The sequence below is a fragment of the Marasmius oreades genome, chromosome 2 (genome assembly GCF_018924745.1).
Source record: "Marasmius oreades isolate 03SP1 chromosome 2, whole genome shotgun sequence".
In the NCBI taxonomy this organism is placed as follows: domain Eukaryota; kingdom Fungi; phylum Basidiomycota; class Agaricomycetes; order Agaricales; family Marasmiaceae; genus Marasmius; species Marasmius oreades.
In genome coordinates this window covers 221,890-244,811 of record NC_057324.1, presented here as the reverse complement: position 1 = coordinate 244,811, position 22,922 = coordinate 221,890, and the positions used below count along the sequence as shown (strand labels likewise).

General features: G+C 42.3%; 1 protein-coding gene across 1 annotated transcript; it reads left to right on the top strand.

Annotated features, from left to right (window-relative positions):
- Positions 1 to 21,349: 21,349 nt before the first annotated feature.
- On the top strand, positions 21,350 to 22,922 carry E1B28_003684 (uncharacterized protein; the record flags this gene model as incomplete). The annotated part of the gene is made up of 10 exons (XM_043148113.1): positions 21,350 to 21,436; positions 21,492 to 21,510; positions 21,564 to 21,801; positions 21,856 to 21,888; positions 21,952 to 21,973; positions 22,033 to 22,111; positions 22,167 to 22,319; positions 22,382 to 22,469; positions 22,523 to 22,640; positions 22,695 to 22,922. The coding sequence occupies 10 exons, from the start codon at positions 21,350 to 21,352 to the stop codon at positions 22,920 to 22,922; spliced, it is 1,065 nt and encodes a 354-aa protein (XP_043012705.1).

Sequence of the window (22,922 nt, the reverse complement as noted above, 5' to 3'; positions counted from 1 at the left end):
GATGCCGATGTTCGGTTTGGTCCGGTTCACCCACCACTTTTCCCGAACCCCGAACCCGAACCCCCTACCAAGTCCCCAAACCTGGACCGAACTCGGACCGCACCATCCGAACAGGTTCGAACCTGTTCGAACCTCAGTATATATAAAGTGTTTTCCTGTCAATAATTTCAATAATTTTGGTCAAAAAATAATACTTCTCACCTTGTTCAAGCCTCTGTGAGCCTTGTGGTACAGCAATCGCGGTGCAATAGCCGTTCTGGAGGTCGCACTTGGTGAAGGAGATGACTGTCACATTTAGTCACACCTTCCTAATCCTGCTGATGAACTGATCAGCAACTGATAACAGCCGTCCGAGAGCCCGTTGATGCTCCCAAATAGGGTCATTGTATATTTACCTTCCCACATCAGGAAAAAGGGGTCTGACGCTGAGCTGCATTGAACGTCGTCGGCATGCATTACAGGCAGTCGCACGTGTGAACGCCACGAACACGCCAACGCACCCAACGCGGCTCAGCGGTAGGTTAGTTAATTCCATGAGATGAACGCGCGCCAACGCTCACTAATGCTCGGTCGCCGTGGCCAACATCAGCGTCGACGTGCACTGGGAACACATGTACACGCACTCAACAGGTCAATTTGCCTGTGTATACTCATTTAATAGGGCTTCATTTATGTTCAGAACAAGACAGTAATGCAAACAAAGACATTTATTATGATTGTTCATTTAAAATAAAATACAAACAGATGCTAATTAAAAGAAACTAATGGCACTATCAGCCCTTTCAACTCTCTCAACTTTCAACTCAATGGGCAAGCAGATTCGAAGTAAAAAGGTGGAAAGTCTGAAAATGAGGAATCAATACAAATTGAATGTAGAAGGAAGGATATAAACTCACATGGGTTATGATGTTCTTGGGTCATGTTCTAGTGGAAGGAGAATCATAGTCAAGACAATGAATGTACAAAGGAAGGAAATAAACTCACATGGGATGGTGTCAATCGAGAGTGAGGGAGAGGGACAAAGATATTGTGGGATGAGAGGGGGGAGGGAAGGGATCAAGGGACAGCAACAGTCATGCACAGAATTTAAATGCGCCGCGCCATGAGGTTAGTGTAGCCGAGTAGCTGAATCCACGGACCACTCGGTCATTGCGGCCTACAGTGTTCACATTGTTACGATCAATGATGAGTGCTGTAGGCCACAATGACCGAGCAGCCCTCAGCGTCACACCATCACTATAGCTGTTCAATTCCTACCCTACACTTATTCGAAAATTTTTCAAACTCCGCCACACACGTAACTTACCCCGACTTGTCCGAGCTAAGCGCCTTCCCGCCAGCCGCCCGCAGTCGTTTTTTTTTTCAAATAAGGGCAACAATTTTACTTTAGTGTAGTGCAATTTTCAACTTAGCTGTTTTTTTAGCTAACATTGTGTCAGCACACTCAACTGTTGTTGTCCCTCATTGCATTCCCTCAGTCATACCAACCCCACATTATTTAGCTAAACTTCTTTATAAGTATGTCTAGAATAATTTAATCAACAAATAAAAGGGACTCTAAATGAATGAATGTTGATGCCCGTTCACTGTAGACTCAACTTGCGCTAACGCGTGTCAGGAAATAATCTAACCAGCCCCACAGTGTAACACAGTGTCACACCATCCACACTGTGGGTGTGCGTTGGGGGCGCATTGGGGGCGCATTGGGTGCGTTCAGACCGTCGACAGCGTGTCAAATTCCCTGATTGGCCGATGCTGTTCAACGCAGCTCAGCACCAGACCCCATTTTCCTGATGCAGGAGAAGTTGTTCAGGCCCTACCAACCCCAAAGTCAACTTTTTTTCATCAAATTTTGAGGCCTTGTACTTTCAAGGTTCAAACCAGGTTCGGACCACCTCCAGACACCTGAACCTCGAACCTGAACCTCCTCCAACTTGCCAAACCTGAACAAGAACCGGACCTGAACCTTATGTTCGGTTCGGCGGTTCGGTGTTCGCACCGTGGTTCAGAACCGAACATCGGCATCACTAGGCGCAGTTAGCTACACAAATAATAGGTACGTTAATAACACTGTGTAACACCACTAAATATGGCTTAGCAAACACACCTCAAGCACGAAGTGCGCAAACCAAAACCACACCAAGTAGAGTATACACAATTGTAAGGGGTGGAGGTCGGTATTCTTTAGGCTTTAGTTTTCACTAAGAGGCACCAAGAAAGATAGAATATGTGGGGTCTTCGGTTTTATAGAAGTTTCAATCAAGGTTCTTTCACTACAAGAGTGACAATATGATTCGCAAATCCCAAAATTCAATATCTGACTTTTCAACAAAGCTTTACAAGTCTTCGCCGAAGTTCGGTTCCAAGTTCAATATCCAAACTAGACAATAGCAATCCAAATTCAATATAAGTCCAAATTGACTTCAATATCCAGAGTTCAATTCCAAGACAATATGCCAATACCAAATTCAATTGCAATAATCTAAATCTATCTTTCCAAACACAGAACACCAACTTCAGTGAAGACTGGGGCAAAGGTCAAATCTTGAGCGAATCCTAGTAGGTGAACTGCGTCTCCTCTTGTAGGTTGCTGGGGAAAATCCCTCTTTCCTGCCCTCCTTATATACGGTTTTTCTAATAAATAATAGTAAAAGTCCAAAATGTGAGTGAAACTGGTAAATAATAATGAAATCCCTTTCAGTCGAACAGAAACTCGCTTAATCGGGTATAATACAAGAGTTTTATGTGCTGAAGTGCCAAATCGAATATTAAAATGAATATCTGTTCCTTGTTTCCTGGTTGCGATGTAGGGACTTGACTTCACCGAAGTACCCGACATATCTGCATTCTCCTGTTTTTCCTAGGGAACGAGTCCCTGTTTCAGGCGTATCCATTCTTCCTGTTCCTGTTCTATTCCTTTTTGGAGAAGATCTGGCCTCGATCCTAGGCCCTGTCCCCAAGGTTTCTCTCTTGAAATCAAATAACACGTGCACTTCGCTGAAGTCCGTGTTTCCTTGGTTTTCCGAGAAATTCCTATTCTTCCGTTTTCCGTTCGTGAGAATCGGCTGTTCCTTCCTTTATCCTTGTTTGGATTTCTATCCAAGAAGTCCATATATCCGAGCAGTCCAACCAGACTTCATTGAAGTTTCAATAAAGTATATAACAAAATCCCTATGTTCGCTATGAGCATTCCAGGAGTAAGAGGAGGCCTTCCAATAAAAGAACGAAGGTTTTTAAACGGCTGCTTCCCGAAGTTCATACAGTTTTCTGAACTTCAGCGAAGTCTCTCATCTTTCCTAATTTTGTACATTTCGTATGGATAAAGTCTCTTGTAGAGGCTCATGCTTTAACTAGAAGTGCGGGCTCACTCTAGTCCTATTAATCCCATAATTTATAACTTATAAGTGTTAAAATTGTATAAATATGCATCTTTAAGGTCTTTTCCAATTTATATCGCGATAACGTGAACTCCAGCAGTTCGGAATCTCAGGATATGCATATACGGCTGACAACATCTCAGCATCTCGGAAATCTGGCATCAAGATTACTCAAGAGATCTCGGAATGCAAGTACCAGATCATCTGTGTCGATCTGGAGCACCTTCGAGAGCGTGAATGGTTCACCATTCTGAACTCAGCTCTCTTCTGTTCGGGTATTGTATTTGGGTGTGCTGGGGAGTGTCGTTTGGTCAACGAGTGGGGCCTTGCCTTCCGTCCACTGTTTTGGCACATTGGTTCGTTATTCACGGGTTATTTTCCCTCCATGGCATCAAAATTTGCTATGACTGCCACACTACAGCCAGGTCCCTCTACCTCTTCAGTTTGCTCCAGCCTTGGACTTCAGGGACCTTCTTTTACTCTCACCCGACGATCAAACGAACGCCCCAATGTCAAGATAACCGTCGAAACTCTCACATCGCCAATCAGCAGTTCCGAGTTTCCACAACTGCTTCCCTACCTAAATGACGGCCGCAAGACCATTATCCATGCCCAGACAATTGATCTCAGCTATTGAATCTTCCTCCACCTCTTTTCTGCAGCAGCTTCTGGTGGCTATTCAAATCCCCTCCACTGAATCTGTCTATACAACTTGCTTGCTACATCAACTTACAACGAAAAGACAATTGAGATGATCAATTATGACCCCGAACTACAAGTGACCATCGCAACAAAAGCTTTCACAAATGGTATTCATGCAAAGGGACTTGTCGTGATCTATCCAATGCAAAAAAGGTGGTTGATGGTATGCAAATTTTATGTTACATATTCGGATTTTCCACCACTGATCACCTATCATTAGCTCTACCTCAAAACATCAATGGATTCCCGCAAGCAAACAAGAAAGCTATGGACTCCACCAAGGCTTATTTTCTCACTGAATCACAATGCTGTGTGGCCTGTATCAATCGCATCTATCAGAATCCACCTGTCTCTGTGTCCACCCTTGATTGTATTGCTGCCAGGTGACAGCTACCCTGTGATCTCTGCTGTCTGCACTATAACATTCCCCATGATCCCTGGCCTTTCGAAATTTCCTCTAACCAGAATCTTTCCCCTTTCCTGCCGCCATCAAGTCAACCCACATCGAAGTCAAACCGATGGGATCGTCCCAAGAAGTTATCTAAAAAGGAAGTTGAAGTCGTTTCAATCGGGCTGGAAGAATATGAGAAAAGTCTTTGGCTTAAAGAGCGATCCGGTGTGCCCCACCGATACTTTCCTCATTCACTCTATCTTCCCAAGTCACTCATCAACATGCTTATTGGCAAAGGTAAAGTTATTAGGTTTGCTTGTATTTAAGCAAGGGTGAGATGAAGGGTAATGTTAGCTGTTTTGATTGTGTTATAAAGTGGAAGTCAATCCAACTGAAAGCAGACCCTAAGTACAAAACTATCATCGACAAGTAAAGCAGTAAATCTACCATTGACTAAGTACCTTGAATTATATTTGTTTAACGTCACCGTTAAATACATTAAATTCAGAGTTGTTGACAGAAACCTCACTTATGGGTGGTTCACCTGGGGCAAGCTGGTTCAATTCCCTCGCTTATAATTGTACACTTACACTGAAATATTGTTTGCTGAGTTGCGCACATAAAGGAATTCCCAAATATTGAGGGTTAAGCTATAGTTCATACATATACAAGGGACAAACATAGTGAAGAGATTGGAAAGCCTGGAATTATAAGAAATAGATTATGACAGGTGATAAGGCTAGCATTGCCACAGCCTGCTTAATACCGTAGTAGGTAAATGTGTGCCACAGGCTGCGCAAGCCATTCTTAAATTGGTTAAATTAAGCAGCTGACCATTTTAAATATCTTAAATATCACATTGGCCAGCTTAAATATGCTCAAGACCCACTTAATCTCATTTATTCACCAATTTTGAGAGCTTATGCCACTTATTTCTTACAAGTAGTGGCCTGCCATGAATTGAGACAAGTCCCCACCATGAAACAGAAAACCCCAGTGAGCGCTAATAACCCGTGCTCGTTTACCCTAAAAGTGTCACTACCGAAATAGTCCAAATGGCATAGAAGTCTGTTTATCGCTCCCAGGTCCTGAAGACTCCAAAAAATCTGCCGAGGTGGTTTAGAACAATCTGAGAGGACCCATCAAATGGTCCGTCCTTTCAGGATTTCCACAAGGACCACCAGCAATTCTTTTTAGTCACACTGTGCACAAGTCAGTCATGTACCTGTGCACACTGTGGCTGTGAGTAGCTGTAGTCATAAATCTGTAGTCAGTCTGTAGTTGTTCTGTAGTCATCTGTATCATATAAAAGGTGCTGTCTTTCACTCTGGAAAGCCAGCCTTGATATTTTACTTACCTTTGTCCTTGTCTACTCTCTATTCATCTTTTTTCTCTCACTCTCTATATTCTCATGTGCCCTAAAGTAGCCCAAGCTACTTTCCAGTCATCAATCAAGTGCCCAAAAGGTGTCAAATACCTTTCTCTTAAATGTCCCAAGACTCTTTTCTTGTTCTTTAAGTCTTATAAAGCCTATCAACCATTAAAAAGGTCCTAAGTTTATTACTTGATAAATATAAACAATTAAGTTATAAACCTAAGCATTCTTTACTCTGTCAAGTAGCAGACTCTTGCCTCTCAATATCCCATTTGTCCATCAGTATTGTGTTGAGTTTCAACTAGTTTGTGACATGGCCACAACAACTCGGACATATCATGCTGGGAGGGGGGGGGTCCCAGGGGGGTCATAACAAAAAAAAACAATGGGGTAATTTTTTTGTCCCTATTAAGCCATATAGTGCATTAGGCATCCAATTTCGAAATTCAGCAACTTAACCACCAAAATTTGACTAAAATTGCACCAAAATCATATGCTGGAATGTATTTGTAAGCTTTTTTCACCCTGTACTCAGTAAATAAGCAAAGATTTAACAAAACCAGGTACTCCAGAATGTGTAATTTCATTGGTCAGAGTATGTTTGAGTAAACTTCAGGAGTACTAGCAATGTGAAGCTTAGTTTTGGCAGCAAAGAAACTGGGAAACTCTGTGAAAGCTCATGTTCAATTAAATGTTAATTTAATTAAACCATTTAAAAAATAGCCTTGCACTCAAAAATAATTCATAAACTCAAATAAATTCACTGTGACCTAGAAATGCATGTAAACCGACCCGTTACCACATATTTTGGTGGACCTGGCCTGGACTGAACACCTAAAAAGAACTGCCACAGCATGTGGAATGTGGAAATAATATTATAAATATGGTAGGAGGGGGGGAGGGGGGTCTGGGACGCCCTTGACAGGGAAATCCAACATGATATCCGCTAATAATTTTTGTAGCACCCCTTGAGTGGCCATACTGTCTATTTCTAAGTGAATTCATGAGAGTACATTATACACAAGTAATACATCAATATTCTGTGTTTTTCCCTTGCATATGTGATGCACTAGAAAGCTGGCATCAAATGTGAGCTCAAAGCAGGAGATGTAGTATGCATCTTGGTACATGTATTGCAGGTACACGTGGTTGCTTTCAGCAACCGGTTCACCCAAGCCGAACTGCTAATGGGCAAAGAATACCACTCAAGGATCAACCTAATATCAGAGCTACAGAAGTAGCACCAACACCAAATCGACTCTAAACTAGTACACTTCTGTGTAAAGTCTATCAATAAGTCTACACACCAGGAAGATTGCAAGGGTGGACTGCTTGGCAAAGGTTATGCACAAGATCACAGTCTCAATCTTGTATGAGATTCTTATAAAATCAAGTTGTAACTGCAAGTGTAATGAGAAATCGTCTGCTACGAAGCCCAAAGCATTCAACGGAACCCCCGAAGGCATCGATCCCTTCTTCGCCCAACTCTATATTTATTTCCAGAGAAATCCAGAGAAATACACTGTGGACCATGCAAAGATCCTCAAAACCCTTGCCCATATGACCGATGGAGTACTGCCTCCTAAATGAGCGGTTAATAAAATCTGAGAAATTGAGAACGGACGGTGGCCAGTGTCATTCAATGACCTAAAGGCAGAAATCCGTCGAGATTTCGCTGGTGGTGACCAGAAGGATATAGTACAAAGGAAGCTCCACAGCCTGGTCCAGAAACCTAATGAGTTGGCTAGTCAATTCTTCCTCGAGTTCGAGGAGTACCAAGCCGAGTCCGGGTTCAAAGAAGAGGGACTCCTCATGCTTTAAAAATGAATCACAAACCGTTCCTCATTAGCCGTATCTACGCCATGGATCCTATGCCGCAGACCTACAACAAATGGAAGGAAGCAGCTATTCGGTTCGACCTTCAGGAGCACAGTGCACGGACTCTGAGAGTGGAGCATAATGTGCGTACTCCGGCAGTGAAACCTGCAGCAGCAGTACCCCGGAGTACCAACAATCCTTTCCAGAATCAGGTATCAACGGTACCCACTTTGTCAACTGCGACCTCAGGACCTGCAGAAGCTAAAACAGGAACCGGTATAACCTTCGGAGGTCAAGGACGACCTATGGAAATCGATCAAGCCCGTGGTCGTCCTAATGCTTGGAATGCAAACTGTCAGTGTTACAACTGTCAAGAAGTCAGTCACCTTGCACGGGACTGTCCTCATCCCAGGGTTAATTGTATGTCTCGACTTCTTAATGAAATCCAGTCGTTTAGTACTGTAGAGAAAACGGAGTTCAGGAAAATGGGAGAGGAGGTGGGTTTTTAAAACCCCTTAGGAAGAAAGATACGCCATCTAAGGGATCCTTTGTCTGTAAATCCAATAACAATCAGTTCAGTGTTTTAACAAACAAGAGTGACTTGGTGAAAGACGAAGACATATCAGAAATACCCATGCCCAACTTATTGCCAAAAGCAAAAAGGGATGGAGTACCTCGGCGAGTACCTGCTCGAGTACCCCCTAAAACTAGTAATCCTGAATTCCCTTACTCCGCATCAAAGAAGGATGTCTATTGGATCTATTGGAACTTATGTCACAATGAGGGAAAGGGACGACATCTCCTAAAGAAATGGTCGCATGAAAGCAGGACGTCCAAAGTCGACAATGACTTAATATGTGATATTCTCCAGATGACAATCCAAGATGCACTTTCGACCATTAAACAGCTAAAAGAATCTGTTTGATGGATCTGGAAGATTCAAGGAGATTCTGTGTTAGTGCCGATGACTCTGGAGACCCTTAACTCGCACAAAGGACTTGTTACTGAAGCCCTCCTCGATTGTGGAGCCACCGGTTGCTACATCAATAAGGCGTTTGCGATGGACAAAGGCCTTGAATTGAATGAGTTAGCTCGGCCAATTCCTGTCTATAACGCCGATGGTACTCCTAATCGTGCAGGCAGGATTTCCCATACGGCCAAACTTCGAATTATGATCCAGGACCACACTGAAGTCACCACGTTTGCTGTAACCGATACGGGAAAAAGCGATGTGATCATAGGGTATAACTGGCTTCAGCATCATAACCCAACGGTGGACTGGAAAAAGGGGACCCTTCCCCGCCAGAGTGTAAACGTCGCCAAATGTGGCAAATATGGAAGGAAGAAGATACTGAAGATATCGAAAAGGAGGATCAAATCTTCATGACGCAAATTCGCTTTGAAGACGAGAAAGCGGAACAGATTCGCGCAGCAAGGAGCATAGCGGCGGAACTAGCTGCCCAGTACATGCAGGAACAAGGAAAAAAGACTATAGAAGAAATGGTACCCCCGGAGTACCTTGAAAAGTACCGCTCAGTATTTGAAAAGGGAGATTTTGACTCCTTACCCGAGCGAAGGAAGTGGGACCATGCCATTGAACTCAAGGAAGGCTCGGAACCCTTCAAGAGTAAACTGTATCTACTATCAGCAGAGGAACAGAAGGAACTCGACATGTTTATAGAAGAACACCTGAAGACTGGACGTATTCGCCCATCCAAGTCCCCCATATCCTCGCCCTTTGTCTTTGTAAAAAAGAAAGACGGGAAGCTGCGTCCAGTACAGGACTACCGTAAACTGAACGCAATGACGATCAAGAATCAGTACCCCATTCCCCTCATCTCCAATGTACTCTATAAACTCCGGAATGCCAAGATTTTCACAAAATTAGATGTACGATGGGGATACAATAATATCAGGATTAAAGAAGGGGATGAACAAAAGGCAGCGTTTGTGACCAACTGGGGCCTTTTCGAACCCTTAGTGATGTTCTTTGGCCTAATGTCATGAACTGAACCAGGAATAGTACCTGCCACCAACTTTTTCCTCCTATACAGTCAACTGCAGTTGGACTCAGCATACGATCAAGGGAGATTTCATGTGAAAGAGGTCGATTCATAGGAGAGTACTCCTAATCTTAGAGAAGGGGTCATCGGTATAGGAGTACAACCCTTTCTACTAGATAGGTATATAAGGAGTACTTAGTGGTAGTATTTCCCTAGAATTTGATCTTCTTTGTCCCTCATTCTTTATCCTTTGCCTCTACCCCATTCACTCTGTCGCTCAACGTCGCCCAGGTCGCCTTTATTAGGGGACTCGCTGTCTAATCACAGTCCGGACTCGTCCTAGAGTCCCTCCTCTGGTGATAGAGTACAGGATGGGGTATGCATGGACTAGGTTACAGGTATGTGGTACATGACACTGGTGTACATGGGGTACCATCTATCATATGTTCTCATTGTCATTGGAGTACTGACTTGTGAGGGTACGGTCCTCATCGTAGGACACTCTCATTGCCAAAGGACCACTCTCATTATAGGAGTACAGTTTGTCGTACGGCTCACCACACGATTCACGGATATTCACGATACTGGACATCATCATTATTCATTCTCCTTGGTCGCCAGCTCTTGTCATCCTCTATTGCTGATAGGCCCATAGGATGGTCCGCCAGCATTAGTCTGGAGTACGATCTCGTAGTAGGTCAGAGTACTGGGGTTTGGTACCCCTCGGAGTACACCCTATGTGGGTGTTGGGTTGTTTTAGGCGTATGCTATTCTCAGTGTCAGGGCTCAAGGCCCGGCATATGCATAGGCGGTTCACCCTCCTGACACCTAACGAACTCCCCCGCAACCTTCCAAACTATGATGAACGAAATGTTTGCAGATCTTGTTATCGCTGGAAAGGTTATTGTTTACATGGACGATATTCTGATCTTCAGTGAAGACATGGACTCACACAGAGAAACAGTGGACGAGGTACTCCACATTCTACAGGAGCATAACCTATACCTCAAACCGGAAAAGTGCGAATTCCATAAAGCTGAAGTGGAGTACCTGGGTTTAATCGTTGGGAATGGCCATCTACATATGGATCCTGTAAAGGTTGAAGGAATAAGAAAGTGGGAAACACCCGAATGCATTAAGGATGTTCAAAGCTTTCTAGGCTTCACGAATTTCTACCGAAAGTTTATTCGTGGGTACTCCAACCTCTTCCGACCCTTGAACAACTTGACAAAAAAGGAGCATGCATGGAAGTGGGAAGGCCCTGAGCAGAAAGCATTTGACTCACTAAAGGATGCAGTATGCTTGGACCCGGTACTCCATTTCCCTATCAATCATGCACCATTTAGGGTTGAGGCAGATAGCTTGAACTTTGCAATGGGAGCAATCTTATCCCAGAAGCAAGAGGATGGGTGGGTGCCGATTGCATTTCTATCGAAAGGACTGAACAAAACCAAGAGAAACTATGATATCCATGACAAGAAAATGTTGGCTATCATGTGTGCACTCTCGGAATGGATGCATTATCTCATGAATGGAGTACAATTCAAAATCTGGTCCGATCACCAAAATTTACAATACTTCATGACGTCGAAAACCCTCAACCGACGACAGGCGAGATGGTCGGTGACTCTAGCGAATTACGACTTTGTACTGGTTCATAAACTGGGAAAATCACAGACTAAACCGGACTTACTTTTGAGACAAAAGGGCCATGAGAGGGGGGAGAATGATAACAGAGACATTGTCCTCTTAAAACCCGAATTCCTTCGCACCATTCATGCCACGAGTACCGAAGGTACTCCTGGGGACCACTTTCTGGAAGAAATCAAAAGACACAAGGCAAAATGGGAAGTCAAGGTCTTAGAAATGGGAGAAAACAAGGGCAATGTCGAGAACCACAGAGACTACTTGACCAAGGACAACCTGCTTTATGTACCCCCTGAAAAGAGCTTGCGGCATGAGATTATTTGGTTTCATCACGACACCTACTTCGTGGGACACCCAGGACAGGCAAAAACCACTGAACTTATACTACAATATTATTGGTGGCCCACAATCTATCGGGGTGTCAAAGCATACGCTAGGGGATGCCCCACCTGCCAGAGAACGAAAACTTTTCCCAGTAAACTGCGAGGACTCTTAAGCCCTAATGCTGTCCCTAGTCAACTGTGGCAGTACATATCCTGCGACTTGATCACCAAGCTCCCGGAGGCTCATGGGTACACCGCTATACTGGTAGTGGTTGATCAACTTAGTAAGAGAGTACGCGCTGTACCCACTTACAACGAAGTTGATAGCGAAGGAATTGCGAAGCTCTTCCTCGATCGGGTTTGGAGAGATTTCAGTCTCCCAGAATGGGTGATCAGCAATCGGGGTATGGTATTTATCTCCAAGTTCTTGAAGGCGCTGTACAATATCCTGGGTATCAAGATGAACATATCGACAGCCTATCACCCGTAAACAGATGGCCAAATGGAGCGTGTCAACATGGAAATCGAGCAGTACCTACAAGTCTTTTGTAATTGGAGACAAGACCATTGGGACGAATGGATTCCCATGGCGGAATTCTGTTACAACAATCGCGCCCATAGTTCGACCGGGTACTCCCCGTTCTATCTAACATGTGGCTTCCACCCTCAAAAGGCAACCGAACCATTCACAAAGATGAACAATGAAATGGCGGAAGAATTCTTTACCTGGCTTAATCGAGCCCACGACAACGCACAAGCATGCCTCCGTTGCAGTGCAGAACTTATGAAGGAGTACTACAACACCAAGCAAAGGCCGGCAGAGGACTACAAACCTGGAGACTTGGTTTACCTCAAAGGGAAGAATGTTAGAACAGAACGGCCATCCGTGAACCTTGGGGATAAACGCTACAGTCCCTTCAAGATTATTGAGAAGGTCGGCAGTTCATCCTACAAGTTGGACCTCCCTGTGACATGGAAGCGAGTACACAGTGTTTTCCATATGGTACTCCTCACTGATCATCGACCTTCCGTCGCCGAGCACCAACAAGAAGATGTGTCCTGAGAACCAGCAAGTGTTGAGGACGGCAAAGCTGTGTGGGACATGGAAGAAATACTGGACTCCAAGATGGTGTACAATCACCGGACGAAAACCTCCGTCTTACACTATCTCGTTAAATGGCTCACTTATCCATTATTGGAATCCACATGGGAACCAGTTGACAACCTTGGTGATGGTTGTAAGAAGATGATTGAAAAGTTCCATCGTTCCAACCCGGGTGCTCCCCGACAAATTAACGCAATCCTGCCATTTCGACTGCGAGAAAATTACACCAAAAGTACTCGAAAAAGTCAGCCTTGGGTATATGGTATAACCACGAAGCCTTCGAGGGCGAAGGCCCTTAAGGGGGGGGTAATGTCGCGAACTCGCCGTACTCTGAGTACTCCTCCATAGTACTTCACATATTATCACAACCCCTCCCACCTTCACACTTGATCATTTCAATCCTTGTGATTGTCCTCACTTCCACCCCTTCAGCCCCTTACCGTTGAGCACTCTGTCCAACTCACGATCGCCGTAGACCATCATAGATAGGGAGGCCCCTGCCCCCTCGACTCCTTACCCCTTAAGTAGTGTAGTATATAAGTACTCCAAGTGTACAGTAGAACTTCACTCTTGTCTGGTCAATCCTACCTAGGAGTCATTCCTTTTTCCCTTTCAATTGTCAGCTCACCTCACCCAAGGATCGACTCCTGACACCTTATGTGTCCAAGTAGTCTCAGCATACAGATCAAGCATTTCAAGTTGCCATGGGGCATGAACAATAAGGATTCCAAGATCTATCGTTCATTCCTGCTTGGTTCCTAGATGCTCTATCTGTGATCTGTCATTCATATCATCTTTCCTGTGATCAGGAACCAATCTATGGTCATGTTATAATTCTCCTAGTCTAGGTGGTTCTATGTCCAAATTCTTGTCAACTAAATCCCCCATAGAAGTAGGTACTCCTAGTATGAAGGTTTTTAGACTCTGTCAAGTTCTGCTACGAATGGTTCTGTGAAGACTACAAGTCTTCTAATCATACAATCCCTTGATATGCCAGTGCATAGTAGAGCGTAGAAAGTAGAACTTCGTCTAAGTCCTCTGCTCATAGTGTTCTACAGGCTTTAAACAGTAGTACAGTTTTCTGACACAATCTACGGCTCTCTCTAGCTGGTCTAGCTGCGCCTATGGCACATCCTACTAGTGGCACTAGCTTTAACTAGCAATTCGGGCTCATTCTAGTTCTTAATACAATAGATATCGCTCCAGAGCACTGTTTAAAGTGCAAAAAGAACCTTGTAGCATACAGTGACCCAAAAAACCGTCCAGTTTGATACATAGTCCGAGAAAATCCTTAAATAACTCCATAGAAAATCATTATTACATAAAACTCTAAGTGTATGAAATATAGCCCTACATCCCTGCTACACACCTTATTTTGTTCTGCACAAAGATATCGACATTTGATGAAGTTATTACTAAAATATGAAAAAAATCCAACTGGACAGTTTTTTTGCTTGACTATTTTACACATGTCATTATGACATATTGCATGATATCATGTTGTATATCATTAAATTTTGAATGACATCATTAGTTAACTCTTATATGACATCATATTGTCCACTTTAGAATATAAAAATGTGATATTCCCTTCACAAAACCATCAACAGCATGCCTCACCTCACTCAATCTCAGAAAAAACAAATTCTTCATCTCTCTACCGCTACTGACCTCAGTGCTGGTAGCATTGCCCAGCAAGTGGGCTGTAGCAAGACTACAGTGACCACCATTGTCTCCAAGAAGCTACCTGACAAGGAGAACTCTGTTGGGGGCAGACCAAAGAAGCTCACACCTGCTGATGAACACTATATTATTACACAAATGTGCTCAGGGCATGTGGGGAATGCTACTCAGTTCACTCAAAACCTTAATATATCACTCTCCTCTTCTATTACTCCCCAAACCACCTGCAATGTCCTTCATAAACACAAGTTTCATGCTGTAGTGGAGAAGAAAAAGCCTTTTCTCAGCATTCACTATAGGAAGGCAAGATTGAAGTTTGCTGAAGCACACCTGAACTGGACTTTAGTAATAACTTCATCAAATGTCAATATTTCTGTGCAGAACAAAATAAGGTGTGTAGCAGGGATGTAGGGCTATATTTCATACACTTAGAGTCTTATATAATAATGATTTTCCATGGAGTTATTTAAGGATTTTCTCGGACTATGTACCAAATCAGACAGTTTTTTGGGTCACTGTAGTTCAACTTAAGTCGCATTATCATATCTAGTTTGTCACAGTTCCCCAACCCTAAAAACGAGTGTCCACTGAGAAATACATATGGTGGGCCTCCAAATGAATTTCCTTTGGTAATTGCCCCATTGGGATACACCAATTCAAGGATGGGTCGTTCTCAATCTGTTGTTTATGAGTTTTCTGAGAGTTGTATCTACACTCTCCCACACATCAATCTGGTACTTCACCTCAACTTTGGATGAAATACCAAAGAATTTTTGTTGAGCTGGTACTGACACCTGATCTGTACCGCTCATTTATTGAGGAGAAGCTCTCCCTCAATCTATGCCAACAATTGATTATACAAAGGGGATATCAGTAACCTGACCCCACTAGCCTTAACTGAATTCTTATGAATGCAATCCGTACCACCAGCTGTTGTTGATGACACAGCCCTGTTTGCTATCCTCTGGTTGCAAGCATCAGGAACAACTTCCCGATGTTCACAACAATCATAAACAAACTCAACTCTGTTCCTGATTGTTGCCCCCACTTGAAATTCACAGTATCCCATCTAGAATAGACGAAAACTGTTATTTCGTTGACAAAACAACCAAATTGTTACCATCTACACCATTACGATAATGTGACTTAGTTGACTATGCTACAAGGTTCTTTTTGCACTTTAAACAGTGCTACAGAGCGATATTTATTGTATTAAGAACTAGAGTGAGCCCGAATTGCTAGTTAAAGCTAGTGCCGCTAGTAGGATGTGCCGTAGGTGCAGCTAGACCAGTTAGAGAGAGCCATAGATCGTGTCAAAAAACTGTATGACCATTTGAAACCTGTAGAACACTATGAGCAGAGCACTTAAGCGGTAATTCACTGAGTTCTACTCTCTACATTCTACTATGCACTGGCATATCAAGGGATTGTACTATTAGAAGACTTGTAGTCTTCACAGAACCATTCATAGTAGAACTTAATGGAGTCAAAAGACCTTCATACTGGGAGTACCTACCTCTACGGGGGATTTAGTTGACAAGAATTTGGATATAAGACCACACAGACTAGGAGAAATTGGATATGACCATAGATCGAGTCCTGATCAAAATAAAAAGACAAAAAGACATAATACAGATCCCAGATCCCAGATAGAGTACCTAGGAACCAGGCAGGAATGAACAACAGATCTCGGAGTCCACGCTGTTCATATGCTATGGCAGTTCAGAACTCTGGATCCATATGCTGGAACTACTTGGATACACAAAGTCCATATGATTTGATAACGTTGAAATGCAGGATAAGGTCCGTGGGCAGGAAATACCACATGGTATGTCTATATAGATCCATTCTACATGCTGAAACAAGAATGAAGAACAGTCTAGACTGGCCCAAAACATATGATTCAAATACAGAAGAGCTCTGTAGATGAGATTCTGCACATGTAGCAGTCCCTAGCGATAAGATTTCACATGGATTCATGGCTACGGTGCATTATTTTTAGAGATGAAACAAGTAGAGATAGGATTACAAAGCTAGTGTAGAAGTAGTATAAAAGCAGCCCATGTATCTGAAACGAACTGTTCAACCTTAGAACCACTTCACCCAACTAGGGGGGTTTTATGTTACAACTTGAACATCCCGACCGAAAGACCGTCTGCTTTGACCTTTTTCGTTACTGCCAAATATCCGAGCCCAGTTGTTCACCTGTTATCACACGATCACACTACAACATTGTGACCACCTTCCCAGTACTCGATATCACATCAAAATAGGAGATCTCGGAAATCTCGGAGATGATCCATCGCCGGGATCACCAACATCGACGATAAATCCGACAAAGCACATATTCCCGAGGAATTATACCTAACTTCCATCCCGTCGAAAGAACATGTACACATCCCGGTCTTTCCAATAGATTTTCCAAAGCACAGATGTACCTTGCCGACTCAACACCTCATCCACCTTCCTTATATTGAATATTATTCCCCCGAGAACCCCTCGACAACGAATGCCGAATGTACACCTCATCCCGGACCTCTTAAACACTCTCAACCCAATTAAACTTGTGTAAGTGCTATTTTAACTACAAATAAGTACATACTCTATAAGTATAAAAGCACTGAGGTTTCATCCCGAAACCTCAGTCTAGATATTTTGCATCCCTCTCATTAACTTCTCAACCTATTTCATATCTCTGTAGTATAAACTGTGAATATACTTCATTGTTTAAACCTACAACCTCATTAACCCTAAACAATTACCTGTAACTCTAGTACTTAATATTAGAAACCAATTCAAGCCCATTACTGCTCACATTTTGCCTCTAATTGAAACCTGTGTATTGTCTTGATACTTGAAGAACTTGAATAACCTCTCGAACCTTTATTGTCGAAGTTAGCGAGTCCTAACATTTTAAGGCTTATGTGGCAAGCTAAACAATGCAAACAAACAACAAAGGGGGACCGCTGAGGTGACAAGATTTACTCGAAAGTAAATACTTACTGGGGAATACTGAGAGGGAGCTTGGGAGTGCTTGAAGCACACTAGGAAAAATACTGAGAGCACTGGAATGCTGGAAGGAACACTTGAAAGAACACTTGGGAACACTTGGGAACACTTGGGAACACTGGACAGGAGATGGCTCAACTGGACAGAGAGAGGGAGAAAAGCAGAAAGCACAAGAGACAGAAACACAAACAGAAGGTTTAAAATTACAAGGCTGGGGAAAATAGCTAGATACATAGGGGGGTTTATATACTACTGAGCTATCTACATGGGGATAAGACCTAGCCAATAGGAAATAACATGGAATAACCATGGAATGACTGTGGATGGCTATGAAAAGCTGTTAAATGACTGTGCAAGGCTGGGGAATAACTGTGCAAGGCTGTGTGAAATAGAAAAGTTGCTCCACTAGCAAGAATTCTAGAATGCACAGGATGCCCAAGATGCCCAGAATGCCCAGAATGCCCAGAATGCCCAGAATGCCCAGAATGCCCAGAATGCCCAGAATGCCCAGAATGCCCAGAATGCCCAGAATGCCCAGAATGCCCAGGATGCCCAGGAATTAATTTCTGGGGGGCATTCCTTGATGCTGAACATGCCCTGGAAAGTGAACAATTCGTGACAGTATCTGTAGATAAAACAAGTACTACCCATGTGTAGGCAAGTCCTGAGTGAGTTGCCCATGAGTAACTGTTCTTGACACCCAATAGAGTGATTTGCCCTGTCTTTGTGCAGTGATACGATAAGATTTGATTTGAACATATGAGACTACCAAGGTCAAACTTGAGAACTATCCGTCTGTAGGCCGCCGAGGTCTTGATTACTGTTTCGTAATCCATTGAGGGTCTTAGCGTTCGTGTCTGCCGAGGATTTAGTTTTTGTGTCCGTCGAGGGCAATAGTCTCAATCGTTCAAACTAGTCCAAAGTTCATAGTCCCACTTAGTCCATTGGACAATAAACAGAGCCCCTACAAACCCTAGAACCCCTGTAGCTGTGGTGTTTTACACTTGCAGTTGCACATTGATTTTATAAGACCTTCATACGATATTGAGACTGTGATCTTGTGCATAACCTTTGCCAAGCAGTCCACCCTTGCAATCTGTCCTGGTGTGTAGACTTATTGATAGACTTTACACAGAGGTTTACTAGTTTTTGGGTTGATTTGGTGTTGGTGCTATGTCTGTAGCTCTGATATTAGGTTGACTCTTGAGTGGTATACTTCGCCTATTAACAGGTTTTGGACATTTCGGGAACTGCGACTCAAATCTCAACCCAATCGCTACTCCCAATACCAAGCAGGAGACTGTGACAGCCCCCTCACACCTCACATCCAATTTGTGCGATAATACAACCGGGATACAATAACTTTGACTGAGATGTCAACTGATGCTTCCAACTGAATAAGGTACACAGTGAGTCTATTCACACTCACCAATTAATTTACTTACTTCACAATTCAACTGTAGGTTCAACCTGGTGGGGGAGGGTGTAACGCCTACCTAAGGAGGAGAGTGGCTATGCCAACTCAATGGTACTGAATGCATTGCGGCACTATTCATCATATGTTTGCTTATATTTACCTATAGTCTCTCTCTTACTCTGTATATAAACCCTGTCACTTTCTGTAGATAGATATCTTCTTTCTTGTCACTTGTAAAAGTACATTACTTGGCTATAAATACCTTGTCATGTTCACTATAAGTAATCTAAGAAGATCAGCCAAATAGGTCAACCATACAACCCATTATACTAAACTTGTGGTCTCTACTTATAAGGGGTGCTTAGGTGGTAAGATGTATGTAGTTAGAGATAGTGTGTTACAAACTGTTCACTTTTCTGGCCTGCTGAAGCATACTAACCAATGGACAGTCCCCTTACAATTTTTTACCAACAAACCCCACTTGATTTGGCCATACACACAGCCTGTACAGCCTTGCCGAGTACCTCTCACTCCCCGAGGACTCTTTCACTAATTTTTCCAAGAAAAACCCCTTTCTGAGTGTACACCTCATCTTGGCAGATTTTCATCACTAAATTCTCTCAAGTAACACTTGTGCCAAGGGTACACCTCACCTTTATTTCTTTGTGCTTATTTACATAACTGTAGAGTATAAGAGCCCTGAGGTTTCCTCTCAAAGCCTCAGTCTAGATATTCTTTGTACCCTTTTCCCCCAAGTTACCTATCTTCTGAACTCTTACCTCTTATTTGTACTACTGAATATACAATATTCAACCTATAAGCCCACTCACTGTGAACTACCTCAACTACTACCTTGTACCATTGTCATAAGCATCAAAGTCCTTCAAGCATACCATCCAATCACCTTTTGCTTTGCGAAGATCACCATTAACATTCACCAACCTACTGTACAAGAAGATACTCTAACTATATACATCTTGCCTCTAATCCCAACCTAGTCCTGATAGTCATAGTGAGTGTGCAAAGTGCACAACTCTTAACATAGTGTTGGGTTGTTTGTTGGACTCAAAAGCTGGCTGTTGGATGGTGTTTAGCTCAAAAGCTGGATGGTGAGGGAGGTGTCTAGCCTGGAGGCTGGCTGGGGTAGTTAGTTTCACACTAGATGGACGTTGCAGAGACAGAATATAATTCAGCACTAGTATGAGAGATAAGATGGATTACAGATGAATGGTTAAAAAATATTGAAGTTGAGATTTTAGTGTCAAAACCTCAGGTTTATATATTCATTCTACTGTTATCTATATAATGAGTCATCTATTTATCTATATGTGACTAGGTTTACTATGTAAATGAATGGAAAGATAAGAGATTGAGTCAGAGTGACTGTATATGGGTGAAATATGTACTTAGTAAAGAGACAGCATGGGAAATATTCATAAGGAAAGAGTGTAGGGTGAGTTGTGAGGCTGTAATGACTGTGTTGTACCTCAGATAAGGCTGCTGAGAGGATATCACATGTGAATAATAATGAGATTTATGATAAGATTAGGACTTAGAAGTATTACTGGGGTACTGTAGTCTGTGTGCTGGTTAGCAGGGTATGGTAGGCCTGAAAAGTGAATGGTTTGTAACAATAACCTGCTTTAATCTTCTGAGACTCCACTGCATAATTCTGCCTTGCTACTTTGGGGATGAATATCTTCTATGTTCATCAATGTACTGATGTTGTGAAGTGCTATATCATCTCCCTACTAGTGTAATGTTCCAAAACTGTCTCAGTTAGGAACACTGCCTGGTTTAATGATTTTTTTAAATGATATACATAGTGGATGACTTTCTATAGTTATTTCTAAACTGGATCATGTTCAAATCTGCTTAGCTGGTAATGGGTGAAATATGTCCCTCATGGATCAATCAAATACCAGGGCTACAGAAGGAGCACTTGGAACATCACTGACTACCATCAGACTCAAGGTCTGATAATCTAGTAGAGGAAACAATGCATGCTTTGCTTACTAGCTTATTTCACAGAGGATTGTAAAGTGACCAAATTTATCACTGTATCCATTCTGACCAATATGATGGATCTGAATGATGTTGGGGGGCTGAGTGGAATATGATGATGCAGTGAATCTGTATCAGAAACAAAAGTGAGCTAATCTCTCAATTACTTTGTAATGTTCATACAATACTACTTTCATCCCAGTTTACTGACTGTTCAGCTTAATCACTTTTAACAAGATCTGAATGAAACCCAAGTTACTCAGAAGTAAGCTTGCCTTTTTGCTGATATTCCAGTGCTTTATAGCATAGCTAACTTTATTGAGTTGAAAGCAAGTAAAAATTTATGATTTGGTCTCAAAAACATCAATATTAAATAAGATATATTGTGCAACAGTTTTTGGCTCTTGTAAGTCATTATAAAAGGTCAAGCTATATACTTACTGGACCATCATTTGAGGCTTTCTATTGAAGGCAAACCTCAATTCCCACTCTATCATGTCTTCTACAGATGAACTTCAACAGACTTTAGCACTCTACCTTAGTGCTGAGATGATTCTCACTACACCAATCTCTACTCTTTCTGTTTGTATTGTTCATATGTCTAATGTCAGTGAATGCTGAAATTACTGCTCTATAGGTGCAATTCTGCATATATGGTATATATAACTTCTGACAGTATTACTCTAATGACATGCTAATATCCTTGCAGGAATCTACTGTTTTATATTTGGACTATCAATTCATGTTCTCTTTTGGCAAGCTAATTCTGTTCACAGACTATATAAAGGGGGCAATATAGCTCTCTTTGTACTAGCAACTATCTACACTTTTGTCAATACTTGGGCATTATCTCGGCAAACCTTCATAGAGTTCCATGCTGCAACAACAAAGGATTATAGCTCACTTATCCAGTATGTTCATGGAGATAATCAGAAGATTGCCTGGATGTGAGTAATACTATTTGGATTACTTTCTCTCCCACTCATATACATTCACCTCAGTGGAACTACAAGCATTATTTCAACTCTTATGAAGTATGCACATTTAGATTATTACTGTTAATTGTGAAGTTAACCTGTTTATATCAATAATCTCAGCTCAATAGCTGATACAATGCTTGTAAGTCATTCAAAGCTCCTGAACAGACACAATGTAGTGATAGCTAAACCTCTTTATAGATTCATCGTTGCTATCTCATTTTCAATTCAAACAAACTTGTTCTGTTTCCACTTGTTGTGGTTGCAAGTATTCTGAATGGTTTGCTTCATTATTGAGTGCTTTATCTCTAATATGTTGATGATGGTTGAAACAGTCATTGACCTTGGGTCTATTATTTTCTTTGCAATTGAATTTGGCAGCTCATCAAAACCTGAAAATAATCGCCTTGCACAGAAAGGGATCTACATTGACAGTAGAGCAGCAATAGGAATAGCTGTTTTTCAAATTATATTGACATCTTTGACTGGTAAGTCCATTTGCCTCCATTATATTGTAGCTACACTGATACCATTGTTTTTTCAATACAAGGAGGCTGCATTTGGTGGATTACTCGTCAAGCAAGGCAATTTATGCGAGGGTCAACATGCACAAGGTATAATAATATTACAGCTATCATGTATGTACACATTTACTTCCCTTCTATAGCTTCTATACTAACTAAAAAATCAGTGTTGAGTCTGGATTGCTATATGCAGGTTCCTTGTTGACTTCAATAATGATTCAATTGGGAGTCAACACAAATGATGTTTTACCATTTGATTTCTCAACTGTCTCCCTTTTAATGTCTGTGAGTACACAATTGTTTCCACTTTTGGCACATAGCCCAACTGTGTCATCTTAGGGTCTTGCTCCTACAATGGTCATTGCTCAGGTGGCATATGGAAAATCTGTTGAAAGTATTCAGCAGACAATATCAATGTTTGGAGCTGCTATTGCCCAAGCTAGTCAACAGAATGGCACAAGACAAGGAACAATTTACTTCCAGTTACAAACTCAGCCTGGAATTACCATCAATGGCATACAAGAAGTGGAGGAGACATCAGCTATTCCAACAGTTGACAAGGTGTAG